Source organism: Salvelinus namaycush, chromosome 33, assembly GCF_016432855.1.
Source record: "Salvelinus namaycush isolate Seneca chromosome 33, SaNama_1.0, whole genome shotgun sequence".
NCBI lineage: Eukaryota > Metazoa > Chordata > Actinopteri > Salmoniformes > Salmonidae > Salvelinus > Salvelinus namaycush.
In genome coordinates, this window is record NC_052339.1 from 22,736,459 (window position 1) to 22,759,502 (window position 23,044).

The 23,044-nt window shown below is 43.3% G+C and overlaps 1 protein-coding gene across 1 annotated transcript; it reads right to left on the reverse strand.

Moving 5' to 3' along the window:
- Positions 1–7,488: 7,488 nt before the first annotated feature.
- Positions 7,489–18,122, reverse strand: LOC120027792 (armadillo repeat-containing protein 1-like). Its single transcript, XM_038972823.1, has 7 exons — positions 17,750–18,122; positions 16,460–16,668; positions 15,052–15,143; positions 11,189–11,372; positions 10,445–10,561; positions 10,239–10,313; positions 7,489–9,194 (listed from the first exon to the last, which is right to left on the reverse strand). Exons 2-7 carry the CDS (start codon positions 16,619–16,621, stop codon positions 9,000–9,002), a joined length of 825 nt encoding a protein of 274 aa, XP_038828751.1. The 5' UTR covers positions 16,622–16,668; positions 17,750–18,122; the 3' UTR covers positions 7,489–8,999.
- Between the last annotated feature and the right edge of the window lie 4,922 nt (positions 18,123–23,044).

Here is a 23,044-nt window from a genome sequence, read left to right on the forward strand (position 1 = left end):
GGGGGGAATTTGAATGTCACACCATATTGTTGAGCCCTAATGGCGGACGGCAGATCCACTGATGAGCCTTTTTGGGACAATTACAGCAGATATTCAAATCACAGGTGGGGTGTGAAGTGACCCACTACAAACACACACACGCAGTAGAACACATCCACACAGGAATATACACTACATGGCCAAATGTATGTGGACACCTGCTCGTTGAACATCTCATTCCAAAATCCTGGGCATTAATATGGAGTTGCTCCCCCCTTTGTCGCTAAAACAGCCTCCACTCTTCTGTGAAGGCTTTCCACTAGATGTTGGAACATTGCTGTGGGGACTTGCTTCCATTCTGCCACAAGAGCATTAGTGAGATCGGGCACTGATGTTGGGCGATTAGGCCTGGCTCACAGTCGGCATTCTAATTCATCCCAAAGGTGTTCGATGGGGTTGAGGTCAAGTTTTTCCACACCGATATAGACAAACCATTTCTGTATGGACAAGGAAAGGCACAGAATCTTCTAGAAGGTATGCTGTAGTGTTAAGATTTCTCTTCACTGGAACAAAGGGGCCCGAACCACGAAAAACAGCTCCAGACTATTATTCCTCCTACACCAAACTTTACAGTTGGCACTAAGCATTCGGGCAGGTAGCGTCCTCCTGGCATCTGCCAAACCCAGATTTGTCCATCCAACTGCCAGATGGTGAAGAGTGATTAATTACTCCAAAGAACGAGTTTCCACTGCTCCAGAGTCTAATGGCGGCGAGCTTTACACCACTCCATGGAAACCCATTTCATGAAGCTCCCTACGAACAGTTACTGTGCTCACGTTGCTTCCAGAGGCAGTTTGGAACTCGGTAGTGAGTGTTGCAATCGAGGACAGACGATTTTTACGTGCTACACGCTTCAGCACTCAGCAGTCCCATTCTATGAGCATGTGTGGCCTACCACTTCGCGGATGAGCCATTGTTGCTCTTAGTTGTTTCCACTTCACAATAACAGCACTTACAGTTGACTGGGGTAGCTCTAGAAGGGCAGAAAGATGGCTTCCTATGACGGTCCCGTGTTGAAAGTCAGTGAGCTCTTCAGTACGGGCCAATGTTTGTCTATGAAGATTGCATGGCTGTGTGCTCGATTTTATACACCTGTCAGCAACAGGTGTGGCTGAAATAGCCAAATCCACTCATTTGAAAGGGGTGTGCACATACTTTTGGCCATGTAATGTACATACACAATGCATCTTGACCACATATTCCAGCACTCTTGACAAGAGTTTTAACTGTAGCCTGATCGCTTTTATTATCCTCCTAATCCAGATATCAACCATTTCATCAGGCCAGGAAGATATGCATATCATGAATTATTTTGACACTGGGACCTTTCAATTTTCGCTGGCAATATTTCACCCCACCAATCAGTGCCTGGAGTGGTTGTCGCCGGGCGGACGTGGCGGTGTCAGAGGACGAGCCTCCCCTAGTGGCTCCAAATCATCTGAAGGCCATAATGAACTACAGCCACAATTATGAGCTGCAGCCTCTCTCTCTCTGTGTGTGTGTGTGTGTGTGTGTGTGTGTGTGTGTGTGTGTGTGTGTGTGTGTGTGTGATCAAGACCATGCCACAGGGAGGGGAGGAGGACTACTTACATACAGACAGTAGATAGATACACAATCAAAATAATAATACACACAATATATCCACACTCACACACACAGATGGAGGGTATTCTAAATCACATAAAGTCATATAGTGATTCTCTGTCTTTTTAGTCAGCTAGAAAAAGGGACATCTCTTTAGTCTTTATGTACTTCAGTGTTGCGCAGCCTGGCTGAACTAAAAGTGGTATGGCTCCATTTATCCTGGAGTAACTGTAAAGATCAGCGTTGAGTGTTTAGCATGGCAATGACATAAACAGCCTCTTAGTGATCTGCTCCTCCTGTCTTTCCACTATTTAGTCTCCATAGAGTCTCAACGCTACATGAGCAAATTGGATCTCCAACCGTCAGCCAGTGACCTTCCCTCATCATCCAGCCTGTTGACCCCCCCCCCCCCTCTAAAGAGAGACATTACATCTCATTACACAACAACACGCCACTCGCTCAGCGCTCAAGATAAAGAAAAATGTCTCAATTAAATCTCCACCGGAGCCCTCCGCCCAAGAGTTATGGCGCCCGGTAACGCTGATTGCTACACTCACACGTCCTCAAAAGTTATTTGACATAAATTACAGGAGTCACATCATTTCCCGCCGCACGGCCCCGGGGGATTTATGGCTGATCCCATTGACTGGAGGCTGAACCTGGAATCAAATCGTCAAAGCAGCCCGGCGGCTCTGCAGATACACCTTTCTCCCCTATCTCCTCACGATCAGGCCCTCATCCCCGAGCGCATAGATTAACAATGCAAATAGCGCTGCTGCTAGTGATATGGATGACTCATTCATACACAAATATGCAAGTGGGCTGATATCGCAGACGAACAAGGAGTGTTTAGGAGAAGGGCACTGGTGCTGCTTGATCAGACAAGATGTGGGTGGAAGTGGGAGAGAAGATAGCTTATCTGAAATATCCAAGAAATGAAAACCTCTTTGTGGAATTAACATTCTCAAAATAAGATAAGCAGGAAGGCTCTCTGCTGTTCCAGAATCCAGAGACACACACACAGTTCTAGATCTGGAGTGAGGTGTTGCTGACTCTGTTAATTCTCAATGGCAAGTAGTTGCTTCCATGGAGTAGCTGGCTTCCTTGAGAATGTGTGGGTGTATCAGTAGGAGTTCATGAGGAAATGTTGAAGAATTAATAAAAAGACTAAGAGACACAAGAGAGAAACCCTTAGTGCGGAAGAAAATCTCATATTTTGTGTTCCTCGAATACTGCATAGCCTACAACCAGAGGACAGGTATTTATAGACAATCATTATGAAACCATGCCTTCAGAAAGTATTCACACCTTTTGACTTTTTCCACATTTTGTTGTGTTACAGCCTGAATTCAAAATGTATTCAATTGAGATTGTGTCAATGACCTACACACAATACCCCATAATGTCAAAGTGGAGTGATGTAAAAAAATAAAGTACTAGTTAATTACAAATTAAAAGCTGAAATGTCTTGAGTCAAGTATTCAACCCCTTTTCTATGGCAAGCTTAAATAAGTTCAGGAGTAAAAATGTGCTTAACAAGTCACATAAATTGCATGGACTCACTGTGTTCAATAATAGTGTTTAGCATGATTTTTGAATGACTACCTTACAATTATCTGTATGTGTGGGGTACAGAGGTAAGGTCCCTCAGACGAGCAGTGAATTGCAAACACAGATTCAACCTCAAAGACTAGAGGTTTTCAAATGCCTCACAAAGGGCACTAATTGATCGATGGGTCCATGAAAAAAAGCAGACATTTAATATCCCTTTGATCATGGTGAAGTTATTAATTACACTTTGGATGGTATATCAATACACCTAGTCACTACAAAGATACAGGCGTCCTTCCTAACTCAGTTGCCGGAGAGGATGGAAACCACTCAGGGATTTCACCAGGAGACCAAAGGTGAATTTAAAACAGTTACAGTTTAAAGGCTGTGATAGAAAACTGGAGAATGAATTAACAACGTAGTTACTCCGCAATACTAATCTAAATGACAGAGTGAAAATAAGGAAGCTTGTGCAGAATAAAAATATTCCACAACATAGGTTGTTTGCAATAAGGCACTAAAGTAAAACTGAAAAAAATATGGCATAGAAATTAACTTTCCGTCCTGAATACAAAGTGTTATGTTTGAGGCAAATCCAACACAACACATCACAGACTATCACTCTTCATATTTTCAAGCATGGTGGTGGCTGCATTATGTTATGGATATGCTTGTCATCGGCAAGGAATAAGGAGGTTTTTTTAGGATAAAAATAAACTGAATAGACCTAAGCACAGACACAATCGTAGGGGAAAACCTGGTTTCCAACAGACAATGAGAGACAAATGCACCTTTCAGCAGGACAATAACCTACAATTCAGGGCTAAATCTGCACTGGTTGCTTACCAAGACAGGACATTGAATGTTCCTGACTTGAACATTTATGGCAGGACCTGAAAATGGCTGTCTAGCATTCATCAACAACCAACTTGACAGAGCTTGTAGAATTTTTGTTAAGAATAATGTGCAAATACTTTATATTTTGCAAGGTTTTCAAAGCATTTAGACTTACCCAGGAAGACTCACAGCTGTAATCACTGCCAAAGGTGATTCTAACATGTATTGACTCAATTATATATCCCTGTATTTCATTTTAAATACATTTCCTAAAATTTCAACAAAAAAATAAGATCACTTTGTCATTATGGGGTATTTTGTAGATGATGAATTTGTTTTATACATTTTAAATTCAGGCTGTACCATAACAACATGTGGAATAAGTCACGGGGTATGAATACTTTCTGAAGGCACTAAGTCAAGGTTCAATGCTTCAGCTACCCTGTTCAATTACTGCTTAACTCAATTTATCTTTTACTTTTGGGGGGGGAAACAAAACATCTCAAATCTTCTTACAGGGTCACTTGGGCCTGACTTCAGTGAGCTGCTTTAGAACTCTATATTGCTTAAACCGTTGCTAATCAGGGTTGGGGTCAATTCCAATTTACTTCCAATGCGGAAAATTCCATTGAGGAATTTCCTTTTTGCTAGCCTTTAAAGCCAACTGAAACTGAACATTTTTAGAGGTCTATTGCATCATTGTAGAAAACCAGTTGCCAGTATGTTTCTCCTTGTCCTCGGTGCTGACATGCGATTGAACAATGAATGGCAAGTTTTGAGTTGGTTTTCATTCTTGTTGGTCACAATTTGTCATTTCCACACATTTCCCAGCTAACTGACTCCCTCTAGCGGAGAGCACATCATATTTCCCCAGAGGGCCCGAAAGTCTTCTGTGGTCTGATGCACTTGCCCTCCACATGCGTATGGTCTCGGTTACCCTGCTTGGTAAGTGAGGCTCATTGTAGCTTTTTCAGAATAGGTCAGTCCCACTGTGCCTCAAAATGTTCATAGGTGGGGCTATGATAGATGGGTTCATAATAACAGGAAGTTCATGGTTAAAAGGACACTAAGAGACGGTACAAATAATAAATAACAGGGATTTTTTTTTAAATACTGTAGTAATATGTTTTACTGACAACAATGCATGCCCTCCATGAACTCTTGGTCCTTCCTTTACTGATCGTGCAATGTTCAGCGCTCTGCTTCAGTTCATATAGTTGGGTGAAATTAAGGCGAGACCAGTCAATGTTGATCTGTATGAAAACCAACAGGGGAGGGGGGGACCAGGCCAGGCAGGGGGAGAGGTGGACCGGGCCAGGCAGGGGGAGAGGTGGACCGGGCCAGGCAGGGGGAGAGGGGGACCAGGCCAGGCAGGGGGTTGACCTGGGGCAGTTCACTTCTGCACCCGCAAGGAAAACTGATTTAATCATATCTTGTTCTATCCCACTCTACAAGTACAGCTGCTGCCCTCAGCATTTTGATCTGGCAACACAAGCAGGTTTATAGCTGCTGTACTATGGCCATGGTAGATGACTGCGTGCCTAGGACAAAGTCTTGCTCTTCCTATGGGGATTGTCAGGTTTCAGAAATCCTATGACAATGGAATTCAACTCAATGCACACACACAACATGCCAAGTGTGGCCCTTTTCTGGAATACTCATGAAATGAAAGTCCCCCCATCCCCAGCTAACACAGACGCAAATCATTTACATTAAGTTATTTTTAATATTCTTTGCCTTAATCGTAAATTAACTGTTTTCAGATCTGAAATACATTAGACAGCAGATACACACTGTACATGAGAAGCTTCTGCTATTCTGAGGACTTGCTGCATGATTCTGTCAGCCATCCTGATGGAGTGACTATTAAACGATAGGGTGAACTTAAAAACGAACTGCATATCTCACACAGCTTCACTCATCCATTTTATTTCATGTGTTTATTTCCTTATTTAACTCTGCATTGTTGGTTAAGGGCTCGTAAGTAAGCATTTCACGGTAAAGTCTACACATGTTGTATTCGGCACGAATTAACATTTGATTTGACATAAGAGATTTAAACCGAGACAAAAAAAACTTGTTCAAGTATCTGATATACAGTACAAGTAGTGCAACTTATAATAAAATGTACTTTACATGTTGCAACTTAAGTCATGACTGATGCTGTTCATGTTAAACAATAGAAGTGATGACTTCATCCTACGACTTGTTCGTAAGCACTGCTTCTGAGGGATGCAGATAGAGAATAAACTCACTGTAGTGGATATACGTTATTAGGTCAATTCTCTGGAGGTTATTGTAGGCCTTTCTTGCAGTCAAACAACCAAATCGCCCCCAAGTGGCCTTATGGGTGGAATGTTATTAATATTTTTCATAATTAATAAACATTATTTCAGTCTTCTGTGATGTATATAAAAGTGTAATATTAGCATGCAAACTCAAAATGTAATACATTTCAACTATATCTGACATGGTACAGGTGTCTTCTTTTTTTTAAGCCCATAACCATGTGTGTGAGGTGTATACTTTTGTTTCAAAGTAGATCTGTTTAAGACTACCAAGAAACACTGTGTGACCCTGATTTAGCCCACTGCAGTAAAAGGTTAAATCACACCATTCTACTAGCTGTGTGAGCTGTGGGTTTGGCCTCCAGAAGGATAACTATTGTCTGGTCAGCACTTTCTTTACACAATGAGATCAGAATTCAGCTGGAAAAGGATTACAGGTATGAAAGGGTTCCTCAAAATGAATAAAAAGTCAATCCAAAGAGGAATCTATGCAAGAACCTAATATCGAACTTCAATGTTTCAGTCAAAACCTCTTCACAAAGGGCAATATCTACATTTTAAAATGTGTTGCATCTTTCAACAACAAAGTAAAATGGAGACAGAGAATAACGGTTGAACAGAAAAAAACATGATTTCTTCCTGAAATAAGGACTGAGATTAACATTATGATTAATGTTGCTAGGAAACCAGGCACCATTACCAGAGGGTGGTGCAGTCTGCCCAACGCATCAATGGGGGCACACTGCCTGCCCTCCAGGACACCTACAGCACCCGATGTCACAGGAAGGCCTAAAAGATCATCAAGGACATCAACCACCCGAGCCACGGCCTGTTCACCCCACTACCATCCAGAATGCGAGGTCAGTACAAGTGAATCAAAGCTGGGCCACAGAGACTGAAAAACAGCTTGTATCTCAAGGCCATCAGACTGTTAAATAGCCATCACTAGCCGGCTACCACCCGGTTACTCAACCCTGCACCTTAGAGACTGGTCACTTTAATAATGGAACACTAGTCACTTTAATATATGTTTAAATACTGTTTTACTAATTTCATATGTATATACTGTATTCTACTCTTACTGTGTTTTAGTCAATGCCACTCCGACATTGCTCGTCCGAATATTTACATATTTCTTAATTCCATTCTTTTACTTTTAGATTAGTGTGTATTATTGTGAATTGTTAGATACTACTGCACTTTTGGAGCTAGGAACACAAGCATTTCGCTACACCCGCAATAACATCTGCTAAATATGTGTTACCGTGACCAAAATTTGATTTGAAATGTACATATCCAGACCAGTGATACTGCTTACACCTCTAGTGTCCTTCTGACAGCAGCAATGGTGTGTCCGTATGTGTATGTCATTTTAAGGACACTGCTGGCTAAAGGGGGGTAAAAAACAAACATTTATAGTGGCTGGGCCACAATAGTGAACATGTTGATGGGCTTAAGGGTGAGGGACACACATTTAGCAGGTGGCTATCAAGCCCTGAGGTGGTTGTCTCTACCACACCGATTTAGGACCAGTTGTCTACTCTAAATCAGACCTTTGAGACGACAGATGACCGTATGATAATCCTATATGAAAACACTGATGAAGGGGAAAAGGCTAAAGAAGTAAATTTGATGCGAGTCAACGCATCACAACTTCAACATAAACAATGATCCGTCTGAACACTCACCTCTACTGTACAACCAAGAGACTCCCAAGTCCTAGGAGGATTTAACGAGAAGTAATGTGTACTAAAGTCGACTTTCTACAGTATAACAGTAAGTATCATTTCCCTTTTCTTTCTGCATCAGTCCTCTATGGAGCAGCTAGTGTCATCAGCCGTCCTTCACCGGGGTCTTTGTCTCGCTAAAAATATGACATCTCTCTATGAGAGACATGAGCTGCTAGGGGAAATAGCTCCCAACGCAGAGAAGACAGTTTGCATTATTCACAAGGCTTCAGAGGTTTCGAGTGAAGTTAAACTGGACAAATACATAGCAATACATGGCAGTGAAGAGTCCAAAAGGCACACAACAAAGGATAGAGACATGATGAAAACAAGGCAGTGAGCAAGATTGGCACAAACAAAAGCCCCCCACCGCAGGGGAACGAAAAGTGAATTAGGGATTATCAAATTGGCAAACAGAAAAAGGGTGAAAAAACCTTATCAAAACAAAGATGAGGAAAAGAAGCAACAGAGAGCACAAAAACCACTCCAATTTCCACAAGCGCAGCACCATTCAATGCAATCGCTCAAACTCAGAAGACGATGCAGCACAACGCATTCCCACAATGCAATTTGGTTTCAAAGAGATGATGGACCCATCGGGCGTCAGAGAAAACTACTTCTCTAAAGGAAAAGAGATGTAAGATGATTCTGAAGTCCTCTGTCTATGGCTTATGAGACGCATAACGAGTAGATTGACTTGAGTGTATTTAGTGTGCAGCGAGTTCAGCCTGTGGTACAGTAGCTAGCATTATCTTAACTAATTTTGTTTTATAAACAAGTAAAGGTTATTGCAGGTTGCACTTGGCAGTCCAGCGCTCCTTGTACACTGAGCAGAGTGGTACTCTGTGTAGCTGCTGAGAGGGACTAGAGAGCAGTGTAAAAGGGCTGGATGAAATAGGCGGGGCTAAGGTGACCTTCGGGTGGTGGTTATTGGGCTTGGGGTTGTGACGATTGGGACTGACACAGGAAGTGGTCACCAGTAGAAGGAGCGGGACAGGAAGTTGGCGGCTGTGCTGAGCCAGCCCACGCCATCTGTGATGGAGCCAACGCGTGTCACGGCCTTGTCCTGCTCCTGAGACGGGCTTTCCTCCTCAGGGAGGTAGTCTGGGATGTCCTCGTTGTGCTCCACCACCGCCTCCTCTGCACCCTCCTGGAATGGAAGCATCAGCTGGGGGGGGGAAAGACAACAGGGAATAGTTCAGAATCCCTACCTAGTGGCAAACTGGTTTGACATAAAAAATATATAGTGAAGACAACAAAACAAAACCAAGATCAGGCAACCTCAAACTATTCTCGACCTCTAGTGCCATGTCTGAAACATAAGTGAACCAGCTCTTCCCCCTGCTGGACAGCAGGGGAACAGCAGCAGGTCAGTGAGGCGCTGTGGCTCCTGTTGAGAAAACTCCTCCCAGCCTACCATCACAGTGACCAGGGGGAGGGGAGCAGTGGTCTAGTCTAATTTAACTACTTCAGCAGGGAGGGGGAGTTCCTTGTGTTACTAATGTTTTTATCCTATCATCCTCATGTATTTTTTATGGTATTCTGCATGTTTGGGAAGGGCCCCTAAGTAAGCATTTCACTGTTCTGCTTCGTAAACAACAGGTGTAGACTGTGACATATAACATTTGATGGGTGTAGGGGGTTCGGTTTCCTATAGATACAGGGTGTCGTGACACACTGCTTCGAGGGCATGCTGGGATTGGTCATGTGACTAGGAGGTGAGTAACACCCTCAGGACAGAGAGATATGACAAGCTAACAGTCACTCCAAATAACTACCATCAGAGACACACAGAGACACAGAGACACAGAAGCATCTCCAGCTCTACCATGCCTACTCCCACTGGGTGTGGACCGTTTGAGTTAGAGAATGAACCACAGCACCCTAATATAACCCACCACAAAGACTTGCCCTGTCAGGTAACAGGGCAACCGGTCACAGTTGAGATTTTTGAATCACGTTTGAAAATTCACCTTTTTCAGCCTGGTCTTTAATAAATTATTTTACAGTTATTTAGCTTGGCCTTTAAAACAATGGTTTCACTATTATTTTAGGAAAGGTTTTTTGTTTTGATGTTCTTTTATTAATCTATTTTATTACCTTCAGGTTTTTTCCCCCCGTTCATTTTACTATAAAATGTTGCGATTTCAAATGCACTTTAAATAAAGTTGAGTTTGATTTGAGTACTATCCCTCCCCCTCCTTCTACTCACCTCTCCTCCATCCTCTCCCTTCACCACCTGTGCAGCCTTCATCACCTTGGTGGAGTTGATCGCCGTGCCCAGTGCCTGAGGAACACAAAGATGGGCGGTCTTTGTATAACAGATTTGTAACCAAAATAACTGATGTTTTAAACTCTTCTTCTCTGGCCAGAGTGCAGTGTTTAATGGATGGAGCGCGCCTTTGTGGTCGGACTCACCTCAGCCTTGATGTCAGAGCGGATCCTGACCACACACCTCTTCACAGCCATCTGGAAGGTGAAGCTGATCACCCCCCGGATCTTCAACAGGGCCTCCTCACACAGACTTCTACGAGTCTGAGAGACAGCAGGGGGAAAATAAACAAAAATGAGAGGACGAGAAAATACAATATTGACGCGAAAGCAGCGCCGGATACAAATGTAACCATCTACGTTCTATTCGGATGAAGGGGTTTCCTGTTACATTACATTTACAGCAGCAACATAACAATCAACATGACATTTCAAAAGAGCTCATCTCTCATTGTCCTGTGTGTGTGAAGATATGAGTGGTGTGTCACTGAGTCTGTCTGGTGTAATGTGATCAGGGACAGGTGCAGCTCTCCTGTGGTGTGGTATTCAGGTCTGATCTCAACCCCCTGCTGTTCAATGGTTGACATTTACAACACTGACCTACACTCCCTGACAACCTCTGTTAACACTGTGGTCACCGTGACAACAGAGCAACAATATGCCTGTCTCAGGGGTTCTAGTGGTGGTAACTTCTCGAAATGTGTTAGCCTATCACTATAAAGAAGACAGATTTGATTCCTCACCCGTTTTGATTCCAGTGAGACACATTAAGGCCAGAAGTCATGAAGCAAAAAAACTGTTTGGAATCAAGCCTGGATTTTTGGTTTGGCAAACTGATCTCCTCAGGTGTCATAGTGTTTGTACAAGGTGGAGACACCACTATCCACTCACCGGGTCATCCAGGCCGTCGATGTGCAGCACCACGGTCTTGGCCCTCTTGTTGGTGGAGCCCAGGAAGAAGTGGGCCTTGCGTCTGCAGGAGGCAGCCTCAGCCTGCTCTGCCTCATTGCCAGCTGCCTGCAGAATCTCATAGATCTCAGACGCCAGCAGCTTGGTCTCCCCTGGGGAGCTGCTCCTGAGAGAGGGGAGAAAGAACGAGAGAGGTTAAGTATAAAACATTTAATTTTCAAATAATTTTGTGGACAGTTCTCTCAGCAAACAAATGCATACTTGCTGTTAGAGATTTTTATTTATTTTTTTACATTAATTTTAAAAACCTTGACTTCTTCGTCATACTCTCCTCAAATCCAGACAAGGGCAAGATGGTAGCAATGAATCCAAGTCAGAAGAAAAGTGGACATACACAGTAAAAAGTATCCATGTCTACTCTGTCTCTTTGTACAACAGGACGACGGCGGTCTCCGTTACAGTTCAGTGTCCTGTCCTCTGTGGTCTAAGCCTGTCCATGTCTCTCTCAGAGTGGTTGATATTTCTAAAGGTCGTCGCTCTGCCAGACAAACTGCATGGTAAGAGAGCTGTCCAGCTGCATGAGGGGGAGGGGGGGTCCCATACGCCTACAGAGAGCCACTGTGACAGGCTTGTCACTACCTAACCTTTCCACTGAATAAATAGACAGCCCTGTTGAAGGAGAATTTACCACACTACAATCATAAAAACGGCCAAACATTCACAATCACAAAGGTCTCTGTCAGTCTCTAAAATGTCTAATAATTAGGCTATACTGTTAATGAAAGTATTAAAAGTCTTCTCATTCAACAGAGAACATCAGACAGATCATAAAGAGCGAGATTGATCAGTAAATATGATTTCTGAAGCATACGTTAGCTTGGCTAATAGAAGTACAATGCCTCCTTAGCGGAAAGCATGGCTAAGCTCTAGATCAGGGATCAGCAGCTAGATTCAGCCGTGGGCTGATTTTTTCTTGAACGAATGGTCGGGTGCCGGAACATAATTACAAATCATTTGTAGACTGCAAATTGACCGCAAGAAGCCCAAACAGATATAATATTTAACTAAAACATAATAATAGCAAACCTTACTTACGATCATATATCGCTCTCTCATATACACACATATACATACATGGTGCATTCGGAATACCCCTTTACTTTTCCCACATTTTGTTCAATTACAGCCTCATCAATCTACACACAATACCCCATAATGACAAAGCAAAAACTGATTTTTAGAAATTTTTGCAAATGTATTAAAAATAAAAAACAGAAGTAACTTATTAACATAAGTATTCAGACCCTTTGCTATGAGACTCAAAATTGAGCTCAGGTGCATCCTGTTTCCATTCATCATCCTTGAGATGTTTCTACAACTTGATTGGAGTCCACCTGTGGTAAATTCAATTGATTGGACATGATTTGGAAAGGCACACACCGGTCTATAGAAGCTCCCACAGTTGACAGTGTATGTCAGAGAAAAAACCAAGTCATGAGGTGTAAGGAATTTTCCATAGAGCTCCTAGACAAAATTGTGTCGAGCCATAGATCTGGGGAAGGGTACCAAAAAATGTCTGCAGCATTGAAGATCCCCCAAGAACACAGTGTCCTCGATCATTCTTAAATGGAAGAAGTTTGGAACCACCAAGACTCTTCCAATAGCTGGCCGCCCGGCCAAACTGAGCAATTGGGGGAGAAGGGCCTTCGTCAGGGAGGTGACCAAGAACCTGATGGTCACTCCGAGTCCCTCTGTGGAGATGGGAGATCCTTCCAGAAAGACAACCATCTCTGCAGCACTCCACCAATCAGGTCTTTACAATAGAGTGGCCAGACGGAAGCCACTCCTCAGTAAAAGGCACATGACAGCCCGCTTGGAGTTTGCCAAAAGGCACCGAAAGGACTCTCAGACCATGAGAAACAAGATTCTCTGGTCTGATGAAACCAAGATTCAACTTTTTGGCCTGAATGACAAGCATCACGTCAGGAGGAAACCTGGCACCATCCCTATGGTGAAGAGTGGTGGCAACATCATGCTGTGGGGATGTTTTTCACCGGCAGGGACTGTGAGACGAGTCAGGAGAGAGGGAAATATGAACAGAGTAAAGTACAGAGATCCTTGATGAAAACCTGCTCAGGACCTCAGACAGGGGCGAAGGTTCACCTTCCAACGGGACAACGACCCTAAGCACACAGCCAAGACAACGCAGGAGTGGCTTCGGGACAAGTCTCTGAATGTCCATGAGTGGCCCAGCCAGAGACCGGACTTGAACCCAATCGAACATCTCTGGAGACCTGAAAATAGCTGTGCAGCAACGCTCCCCATCCAACCTGACAGAGCTTGAGAGGATCTGCAGAGAAGAATTGGAGAAACTCACCAAATACAGGTGTGCCAAGCTTGTAGCGTCATACCCAAGAAGACTTGAGGATGTAATCGCTGCCAAATGTGCTTCAAGAAAGTAAAGGGTCTGATGTTTTTTTTTTTTTTTTTATAAATTAGCAACAATTTCTAAAAACCTGTTTTTGCTTTGTTATTATGGGGTAGTGTGTGTAGATTGATGAGTGGAAAAAATAATGTAATCAATTTTAGAATAAGGCTGTAACGTAACAAAATGTGGAAAAAGTCTGAATACTTTCCGAATGGACTAGACAACGCACCTTCCACAAGCTACATGGTATCACTACCAATTTTCATTAAAGGACTCGAAACAGCTTTAAAATAAAATTGATCCCCACACAGAGTGTAACAGCAGAGCCTTGGGACTGGACTGGTGTTAACACCAACATAGAGAAACTTCGCTAGCCTGTCCCTCCCTTAAGTCTTGTGTTCACACTCTCCAGCCATGAACGACCTCTGCCCAAAGTCAGGGTGTGTAGAATGGTAGCAGGGGGAGCCGGTGTGACCACAGGGCCCTTCTTGACAGGGCCTGTCACTAGCTGAAGTGACTGGCTGGTTAGCTCCAGGCCCAGGGTCAGTCTCACAGAGAGTTGGGCCCTAGGAGAAGATCATACAGCCTGGTATGGGCCTGCCAACCGCTGGCATATCTCCATCTTAGTGCCAGTGATAAGCAGCAGTCGTAACGCCAAACACCCTCCAGATACTCTCACCCAACAACCCGATCTGGAGCATCACACACATCTAAAGACTAGAGAGCCGCCTCTGGGTGACCACAATGTGTCGGCCATTTTGATTTAGCAAGGTACCCAAAGGTGGCTCATTTATACCCTCTCCTCCCCCCTATAACTCTTCCCCAGGTCGTTGCTGTAAAAGAGAATATGTTCTCAGTCAACTGATAAAAATAAGGGTCAATAAATTAAAACAGGAGGGCTTCCTAAATAATAAAGGGTATATAGTAAGGGTAAATTAAATTGTAAATGTTTTATGCCTGGCTAAATGGCATTCAATGGACATGAACATGACAGACGCAGTGATGAAAGTGTAGATCTTGGCTGCACAGCCCAATATAACAGTCCTTGAGAGAAATACCTGGCAACCCTAACATTGTTCAGCATTTAACAAAAGCCAGTGAGAACACTGACTAGATTAATTGTGATATTTAAAAAAAACAAGTGGCAGGTTGCATTAAATCCCTCAATGTGTGGAAACAGCAAATTAATTGTTTACAGACCCACTTTAAATCAGAATTAATCAAATTCATCCTTACATGTCAACCTTAGACAACCTTCCTGTCCAGAACATTTGCAAACATGCACATATTGCCTGCTGAAAGCAAGAGAAATACTAGGATGAGGTTAAAGTGAAAAGTGCACAGTATGCTTCCATGTGTGTGTGTCTGTCTGCTCATTCTGATGCAGTGCAGTGGCGGTGATGGGGAGGGGACTTACTTCTGCATGACATTCTGCAGACTCAGCATCATGCCCAGCTCTCCCTTCATCTTCTCTCTGTTGGTCCGACATTCTGCCAGGTAGCGTACTGCCTGGAAGGACAAGGGAAACCATTACCTCAAACTGACCTAACACCATCTTTGGTTTTATGTCTGTCAGGGCACAGTGTTTCCCCCAGAATTGTTTTCAGTAGTGGTGGCAAGGGTTGAGGCTGCTGCTGCAGGGGGGGTGGGTTGCATTGGTAGTAGCGGTAGGAGGTGGGGGGGTAGAAAATAGGGGAAACACTGTAGTGTGTGTTAAAAATCAGACAAGCAAAGACGCATACACACAAACACACACCACACATGGCTAAGCAGCCAACCAGCCACTTACGTGCAGCAAGAGCAAGTACTGGGTATGTGTGTGTTGCATAACCAATGCAAACACGCAACAAGTACAGTGTCCAGGTCACCACTAAATAAGAACTATTATATAAACCACTCAGATGTGTGTGCGGATTCTTGGAGATATGCCTGAGAACACACCATCACTAACCTGTCCTGACACAGCTGGACAGCGGGGGGGGGGGCACATGACAAGAACACACAAACCACCTCACTTTTAGAACCCCTCGAGAGGACAGCTACATAACTTGTGTAAATAAACTCCTCAGACTGACACTTGTTATCATGAGCAGTACGAGAATATGTGCACACTGCTGGTACACTCAAGATTAGCCTAGATCTTTCTTCCCTGTTCCAATTCCTTTTGATCAATGGATCAGGTCACATTTCTGCATAACCATACTTAAGTAGTACTTTCCAGTATTTTTACTTAAGTCGTGTTTTGGGGTATCTGTACTTTACTATTTATATTTTTTTTGACAACTTTTACTCCACTACATTCCTAAAGAAAATAATGTACTTTCTACTCCATACATTTTCCATGACACCCAAAAGTGGTCGTTACATTTTGAATGCTTAGCAGGCCATGAAAATTGTCTAATTTACACACTTAGAGAAAAAATGCCTGGTCATCTTGACTGCATCTGACCTGGCGGACTGACTAAACACAAATGCTTTGTTTTTAAATTATGTCTGAGTGTGGAGTGTGCTCCTGGCTATCCGTAAATTTAAAAAACAAGAAAATCGTGCCGTCTGATTTGCCTAATATAATAATTTGAAATGATTTACACTTTTACCTTTGATACTTAAAAAAATGGAAAACCAAATACTTTTACTCAAGTATTATTTTACTGGGCGACTTTCACTTTTACTTGAGTCATTTTCTATTAAGGTATCTTTACTTTTACTAAATTATGACAATTGGGTACTTTTTCAACCACTGTGCATTACAGGGCCTGGAGCAAGGAAAATTCCTGACCTTGCATAACCAACAAAATGACCAAATGATGGTGGATGAGCCTTACCAATAATGCTGAGTAGACGACCTGAGGGTTGGGGTGGTCCAGAAAGAGGATGAGGCCCGGTAAGCAGCCGTTGTCCTGTACTATGGCTCGTCTGTTGAGGGGGTCAGCTGCAAGATCTCGTAGCTGGTTCACCACAGTCAGCGCATCCAACTCCCTACTCATGGTGCCTCCTCTCCCAGTGCCATGCACATCAAACCAGCCTCTTTACACTGTGGGTAGAATAGGATCAAGTTAGATTTAGCTGTACAGTACCGAACATATTCATTACAATGGCATCTGTTTCAGTGGCAACAGTCTCTAATGCCTTTATTTGTGGGACACTCACTGCAAGACCAAACCAACCAATTGAAAAGACACTGCCAATAACACATTATGTATCGATCTGTTCAAATACGGCAATCAGTATGAGCATCAGATTGTGATTTGTGAAAAACAAATCAATTTGACAGGTCACGTAAAAAGCAACACCATTATTATTTTTGTCTGTAAGCCTACTAACACAACTATGTTAAAGCAGGTTTTTTTTTAAAGTGCTAGTTATTTATTCAGACACTTGGCTGAAACATAAAACGTGGCAGTCCATTACATAGACTTATTTTTCTACTGTATTATTGACTGTATGTTTGTTTTACTCCATGTGTAACTCTGTGTTGTTGTATGTGTCGAACTGCTTTGCTTTATCTTGGCCAGGTCGCAATTGTAAATGAGAACTTGTTCTCAACTTGCCTACCTGGTTAAATAAAGGTGAAAAAAAAATGTGACACATGATGACACAGGTTTAATTAAACAATGTAATGATATAATACTGTTAACGTCACATTAGCAGGCTGTTCTGAAATGGGCCAGTACATAGTGCAAATAAGGCTCATTATGGAGGCCACAGTTACAACAAAATGCCCAACGGACCAAAATAAAGCAAATATGGAGATTTTTTTACTGAGAATTACCCTAGTTTTATTCTGAACAACCAGTCGCAAGCAAGATCAATAGCCAAAACCACTAGCTAGCAAACTGGTTAGCGGGCTAGCTAACCAATGTAGCTAGCTAGTTTGTCATTGCCTTTTTTTCACAATCGTTTGCATGCAAATTGAATGAATGGGTGATGGTGAATGGCCATCCATGTTTATAATCAGAACTGTAAGAATTCCTAACGTTAGCTGGTTCCTTCACCTTGCTGTAGCATTGATTGTTGTCCACGCATAACCTCTGAAAACACGCCCAGGACAACCAGAAACACATTACTCTCTGGGCTACAGTAGCTAACGTTAGTCAGTATTAGCATATTATTACCTTTTCTCCAAGTGATCTCCCGTTATTTTGATTATACAATGACAGCGATTAGGTTAAAAAAAGAAAGCTGTTTCGGTCATACAATTTCGTCAAATAGCTAACGTTAGCTAGCTAACGGGTACATTTTACGATTCATCACGGCCTCTGTGTGAAGACAGCTGATTGGACAGTTCCGTTGTGACTGACAAGACGAAGAGCCAATCAGAGCGTTTTTTCTGTCAGCCAGGACACTAGGGCCGAAGATGTTTATAACTAACCCAAGATCGACCAAATCCTGTCGTTTCCAAGTTTAGCAAGTGAATCATCAAATCAAATTTCAAAACAAATGTATTTATATAGCCCTTCTTACATCAGCTGATATCTTAAAGTGCTGTACAGAAACCCAGCCTAAAACCTCAAACAGCAAGCAATGCAGGTGTAGAAGCACGGTGGCTAGGAAAAACTCCCTAGAAAGGCCAAAAATCATAGTGGTCAGAACAAGGAAGAAGATGGGCAGAGCCAAGCACGAGCTAGCGAGAGCCTATTGACGCGTTCTAGCATGTGTTGCAACGTGTTCTCAGAGCATTTCGTATTATCCTATACGTACATTTAGTATGATATGTTATGTTTCGTATGGTACAGTAGCTATTCATTTATGGCTGTCCATCACCCATTTCGGGTGATATGTTATGATTTACAATTCGTATTAAATCAAATCATATTTATCATATGCTGCGAATACAACAGGTGTAGACCTTGCTTACTTACCAGCAATGCAGTTTTAAGAAAAATACCTAAAGGAAAAATAAGAAATAAAGTAACAAATAATTAAAGAGCAGCAGTAAATTAACAATAGCGAGACTATATACAGGGGGTACCGGGGTTAGTCGAGGTAATTGAGGTAATATATACATGTACAGTAGGTAAAGTTATTAAAGTGACTTATGCATAGATAATAACAGAGAGTAGCAACAGTGTGCATTTGATTAGATGTTCAGTAGTCTTATGGCTTGGGGGTAGAAGCTGTTTTGAAGCCTCTTGGACCTAGACTTGGCACTTGCCGTGCGGTAGCAAAGAGAACAGTCTATGACTATGATGGCTGGAGTCTTTGATCATTTTTAGTGCCTTCCTCTGACACCGCCTGGTATAGAGGTCCTGGATGGCAGGAAGTTTGGCCGCAGTGATGTACTGGACCGTACGCACTACCCTCTGTAGTACCTTGCGGTCGGAGGCCGAGCAGTTGCCATACCAGGCAGTGATGCAAACAGTCAGGATGCTCACTATGGTACAGCTGTAGAACCTTTGAGGATCTGAGGAACCACGCCAAATCTGTTCAGTCTCCTGAGGGGGCATAGGTTTTGTCGTGTCCTCTTCACGACTGTGTTATGAATTTGCAAAAAGTACAATATGTTAGGATTTTTACAGAACATATATGTTACGAATTTTTGCTAGGTGGCTAACGTTAGCTAGCTCACTCGTGTTAGTTAGGCTAAGGGTTAAGGTTAAGGTTAAAGTTAAATTTAGGAGTTGGGTTAAAGGGTTAAGTTTAGGATTAGAAGAAGGGTTAGCTAAAACATTTAAGGTTAGGTGAAGGGTTAGCAAAAATGGTTAAGGTTAGGGTGAGGGGAATGGTTAGCTAACATGCTAAGTAGTTGCAAAGTATACTGAAAAAAAATATAAACTCAACATGTAAAGTGTTGGCCCCAGTTTTCATAAGATGAAATAAAAGAGCCCAGAAATGTTCCATATGCACAGAAATATTATTTACCTGAAATTGTGTGCACAAATTTGTTTAAATCCCTGTTAGTGAGCCTTTCTCCTTTTCCAAAATAATCCACCTGACAGGTGTGGCATATCAAGAAGTTGATTAAACATGATCATTACACCTTGTGCTGGGGACAATAAAAGGCCACTCTAAAATGTGCAGTTTTGTCATACAACACAATGACACAGATGTTTCAAGTTGAGGGAGCGTGCAATTGGCATGCTGACTGCAGGAATGTCCACCAGAGCTGTTGCCAGAGAATCCAATGTTAATTTCTCTATCCTAAGCGTCCTCCAAAGTTGTTTTAGAGAATTTGGCAGTCCGTCAACCGGCCTCACAACCGCACACCACATTTAAAAACTGCAACCCAGGACCTCCACATCTGGCTTCTTCACATGCAGGATTGTCTGAGACCAGCCACCCAAACAACTGATGAAACTGTGTGATTGCATTAGTGACAAATTTCTGCACAAACTGTCAGAAACCGTCTCAGGAAAGACCATCTGCGTACTTGTACTCATTGTCCTCACCAGGGTCTTGACCTGACAGCAGTTTGGCATCGTAACCAACTTCAGTGGACAAATGCTCACCTTCGATGCCAACTGGCACGCTGGAGAAGTGTGAACTGTAACTCAGTAAAATCTTTGAAATTGTTGCACATTGCTTTTATATTTATTTATCTAAAAATTAGCAAGTAGTTGAAAAGTTGGTAATTATATAAAATGCTAAAGTTGTCTGTGATGAGATTCAAACTCGCAACCTTTGGGCTGCTAGACGTTCGCGTTCTATGGCCACCTACGTTATACGTCCACCCAGCCACCCCGATCTGTCTTATGTAACCACACCAAAGTAATGTAGGGTACTATATGGATTTACGTATAGAATAATACGAAATGCTCTGAGACCAGGTTGCGCATTTTCCATTAGGGAACGCCTACACTTTGACGTTTGCAATAACTCAATTCGCCATTGCACTCCTTTTAAACAACGCAAGTTTTGGAAACTTTGGCAAAGGGTAAAATCTAAAAAACGTTGTCCACTCTGTTCGTAACAGATTCTAGTTTTGGAAACAGAAAGCTGTATTGAGATCAAATGTGTCATCGATGAGAAAATGTGCAGAATGTCGGCCAAAACCCATCTAACTCCATATTCTGCCACTGGGCTTCCTCTCACCATCATATTTGGTAGTAAGTGGAACCGTCAACCAGATACTTCACAGTTACACATCTGGTGAAATATCTGTCTCATTAAAATACATTTGAATATAAAGTTAGCAAAATAGATACGATCTTGCTACCATGGAAAGGAAAATACCTGTATATTTGTGGAAAAATCACCATGATTAACTCTTTAGTCATATCCCAGTTTACATATTTGCTTATGGTCTTGCCTACACTTAGGAAAGTTAAAATTATATTTGGAGCGGCAAGATAGACAAAATTCAATGGGCCTATTTATGTAATGAATATGTTCTCACCCAATCAAGGCTGATTGTGATACAGCCTGGAATCGAACCACGGTCTGTAGTGACGCCTCTAGCACTGAGATGCAGTGCCATCTGTGCCACTCGGGAGCCAAATTACTTCAACAGTATTTAACATGAACATAAGCTTTAGAGGAATGTGGTTCTGAATATAAACAGCATCACCTCCACCCCTAGCATTTCTGTATTTTCTGTAAATGTTTTAACCTTGTATTGCTACTGCTGTATCAAATGAGATGCGTGCTTGTTTTCATTGCTTTACTGGGAAGCTTAGCAGAAGCAGATATTCTCATGTTATTTATGTTAGTGCAGGGTGAGCTGCACACAGTGGACTTCCTACTAGGGCACATTGCCTTAGTGCTAACAGCATACATCTGGTTTATAGGCACATGATTGCTGCATACAATAGCTGTAGGATCAGCTGAGGCATTCAGGGCAGTTAGAGGGACATAAATTAGGTTACTTACATTGTGTCTACCAATGCCCCTGGTGTAATGTACATTTGCTAAAGCATTGTGATGACTCAGCGACACAATGGTAGGGATTAACTGAGCTGGACTTGGGTCATTGATAACTCATTGTCTCAACGCAGTGTGGTAAACCGTGGGGTGTTGGGTTGAGCGTGCAGAGATTGACACAGAGACAGGGAGGTTTTAGTCCAAAAAACAACTTTACTAAGACAGAAAATAAATATATCAAAGAAATAACTTAGGTTTTGCTCAGTCTTCCTTCTCTCTCTTAACTGGTGTCCGTCTCTCTCCCTTCTCTCCCGCGGTGTGCCATCGTGCTCCTTTTATTTGGCCTCCATGGCTGGTTGGCACTTTCCTCTAATTACCTCCACTTAGCTGTCCGTGTCGGGGTGCCCAGCTCCCGTATTCCCAGCCGAGGGAGCCAACGTCGCCTCACGTACCTCCCCTCTATTACCATCCCCCGGGGTAGACCTCCTGGGATACCACCCCCACTCCCTTAGCCCTGACTGGGAGGGAGGCATGCTCAGGGCTAGGTTTGCATCCCTCCTGGATAGGGTGTCCGCATTGCCGTGCTGGGCCCCCGACCTGTGGATGACAGAGAATCGCTGTAAGGACAGGAACCAGCGGGTGACACGGTCATTCATGTCCTTACCTCATGCCATCCACACGAGGGGGGCATGGTCAGTAATCAGGGTGAACTTCCTCCCGAGGAAATAATACTTGAGGGGGTACTTGAGGGTGTCGAGGGCCTTCTCGACAATTGAGTATTTCTTCTCCATCGGGAGGAGCTTCCTGCTGACATACATGATAGGGTGCTCCTCGCCTTCCTGCTCTTGGGACAACACGGCCCCTACCCCAGTTTCAGACGCGTCTGTCTGGACCAGGAGGTTTTTTGAGAAGTCCGGGGTGACGAGTACCGGGTGCGAACATAGCGCATCCTTCGGGGCCTGGAACGCCGCCTCTGTGTCCTCCATTCATCGCACCGTCTGGGGTAGTCGTGCCTTTGTTAAATCTGTGAGGGGAGAAGCTATTGCGGCAAAGTTAGGTACAAATCTACTGTAGTAGCCGGCTAACCCCAGGAATGACTTTACCTGCCTCTTGGTTCGGGGGACCGGCCATCCCCTAATGGCAGCGATTTTTTCTTCTTCTTGGGGTTTCACATTTCCCCTCCCGATCTGATATCCCAGGTACTCCACTTCGGCGTAGCCCAGCTTGCACTTGTTGGGGTTCGCGGTCAGACCTGCATCCCTTAGCGCATCAACCACGGCCTGTAACTTACACAGATGTGACTCCCAATTGTCACTGTGCACAATTATGTCATCCAGATAAGCCGCTGCGTACTCACTGTGCGGCCGCTGCCAGTTGCACCTGCCAGTACCCCTTCGTCAGGTCCAAGGTGCTGACGCATCTCGCCATCCCTAAGCGGTCGATCAGTTTGTCCACCCGGGGCATGGGGTAGGCATCAAACTTACTGACCTCGTTCAGGCCCCGGAAGTCATTACAGAAGTGGACGGTTCCGTCCGGTTTCGGAACCAGCACTATGAGGCTAGACCACTCACTGTGTGACTCCTCCAGTACCCCCATTTCTAACATTGTTG

Coding starts and splice junctions, on each gene's coding strand:
- LOC120027792 (XM_038972823.1), bottom strand. CDS start 16,621: ATGAGTAGGGAGTTGGATGCGCTGACTGTGGTGAACCAGCTACGAGAT. Junction 11,373..15,051: donor CTGCAGAATGTCATGCAGAA/GTAAGTCCCCTC, acceptor CCCCTCTCTCAG/GAGCAGCTCCCCAGGGGAGA. Junction 10,314..10,444: donor GCTCTGACATCAAGGCTGAG/GTGAGTCCGACC, acceptor TGTGTTCCTCAG/GCACTGGGCACGGCGATCAA.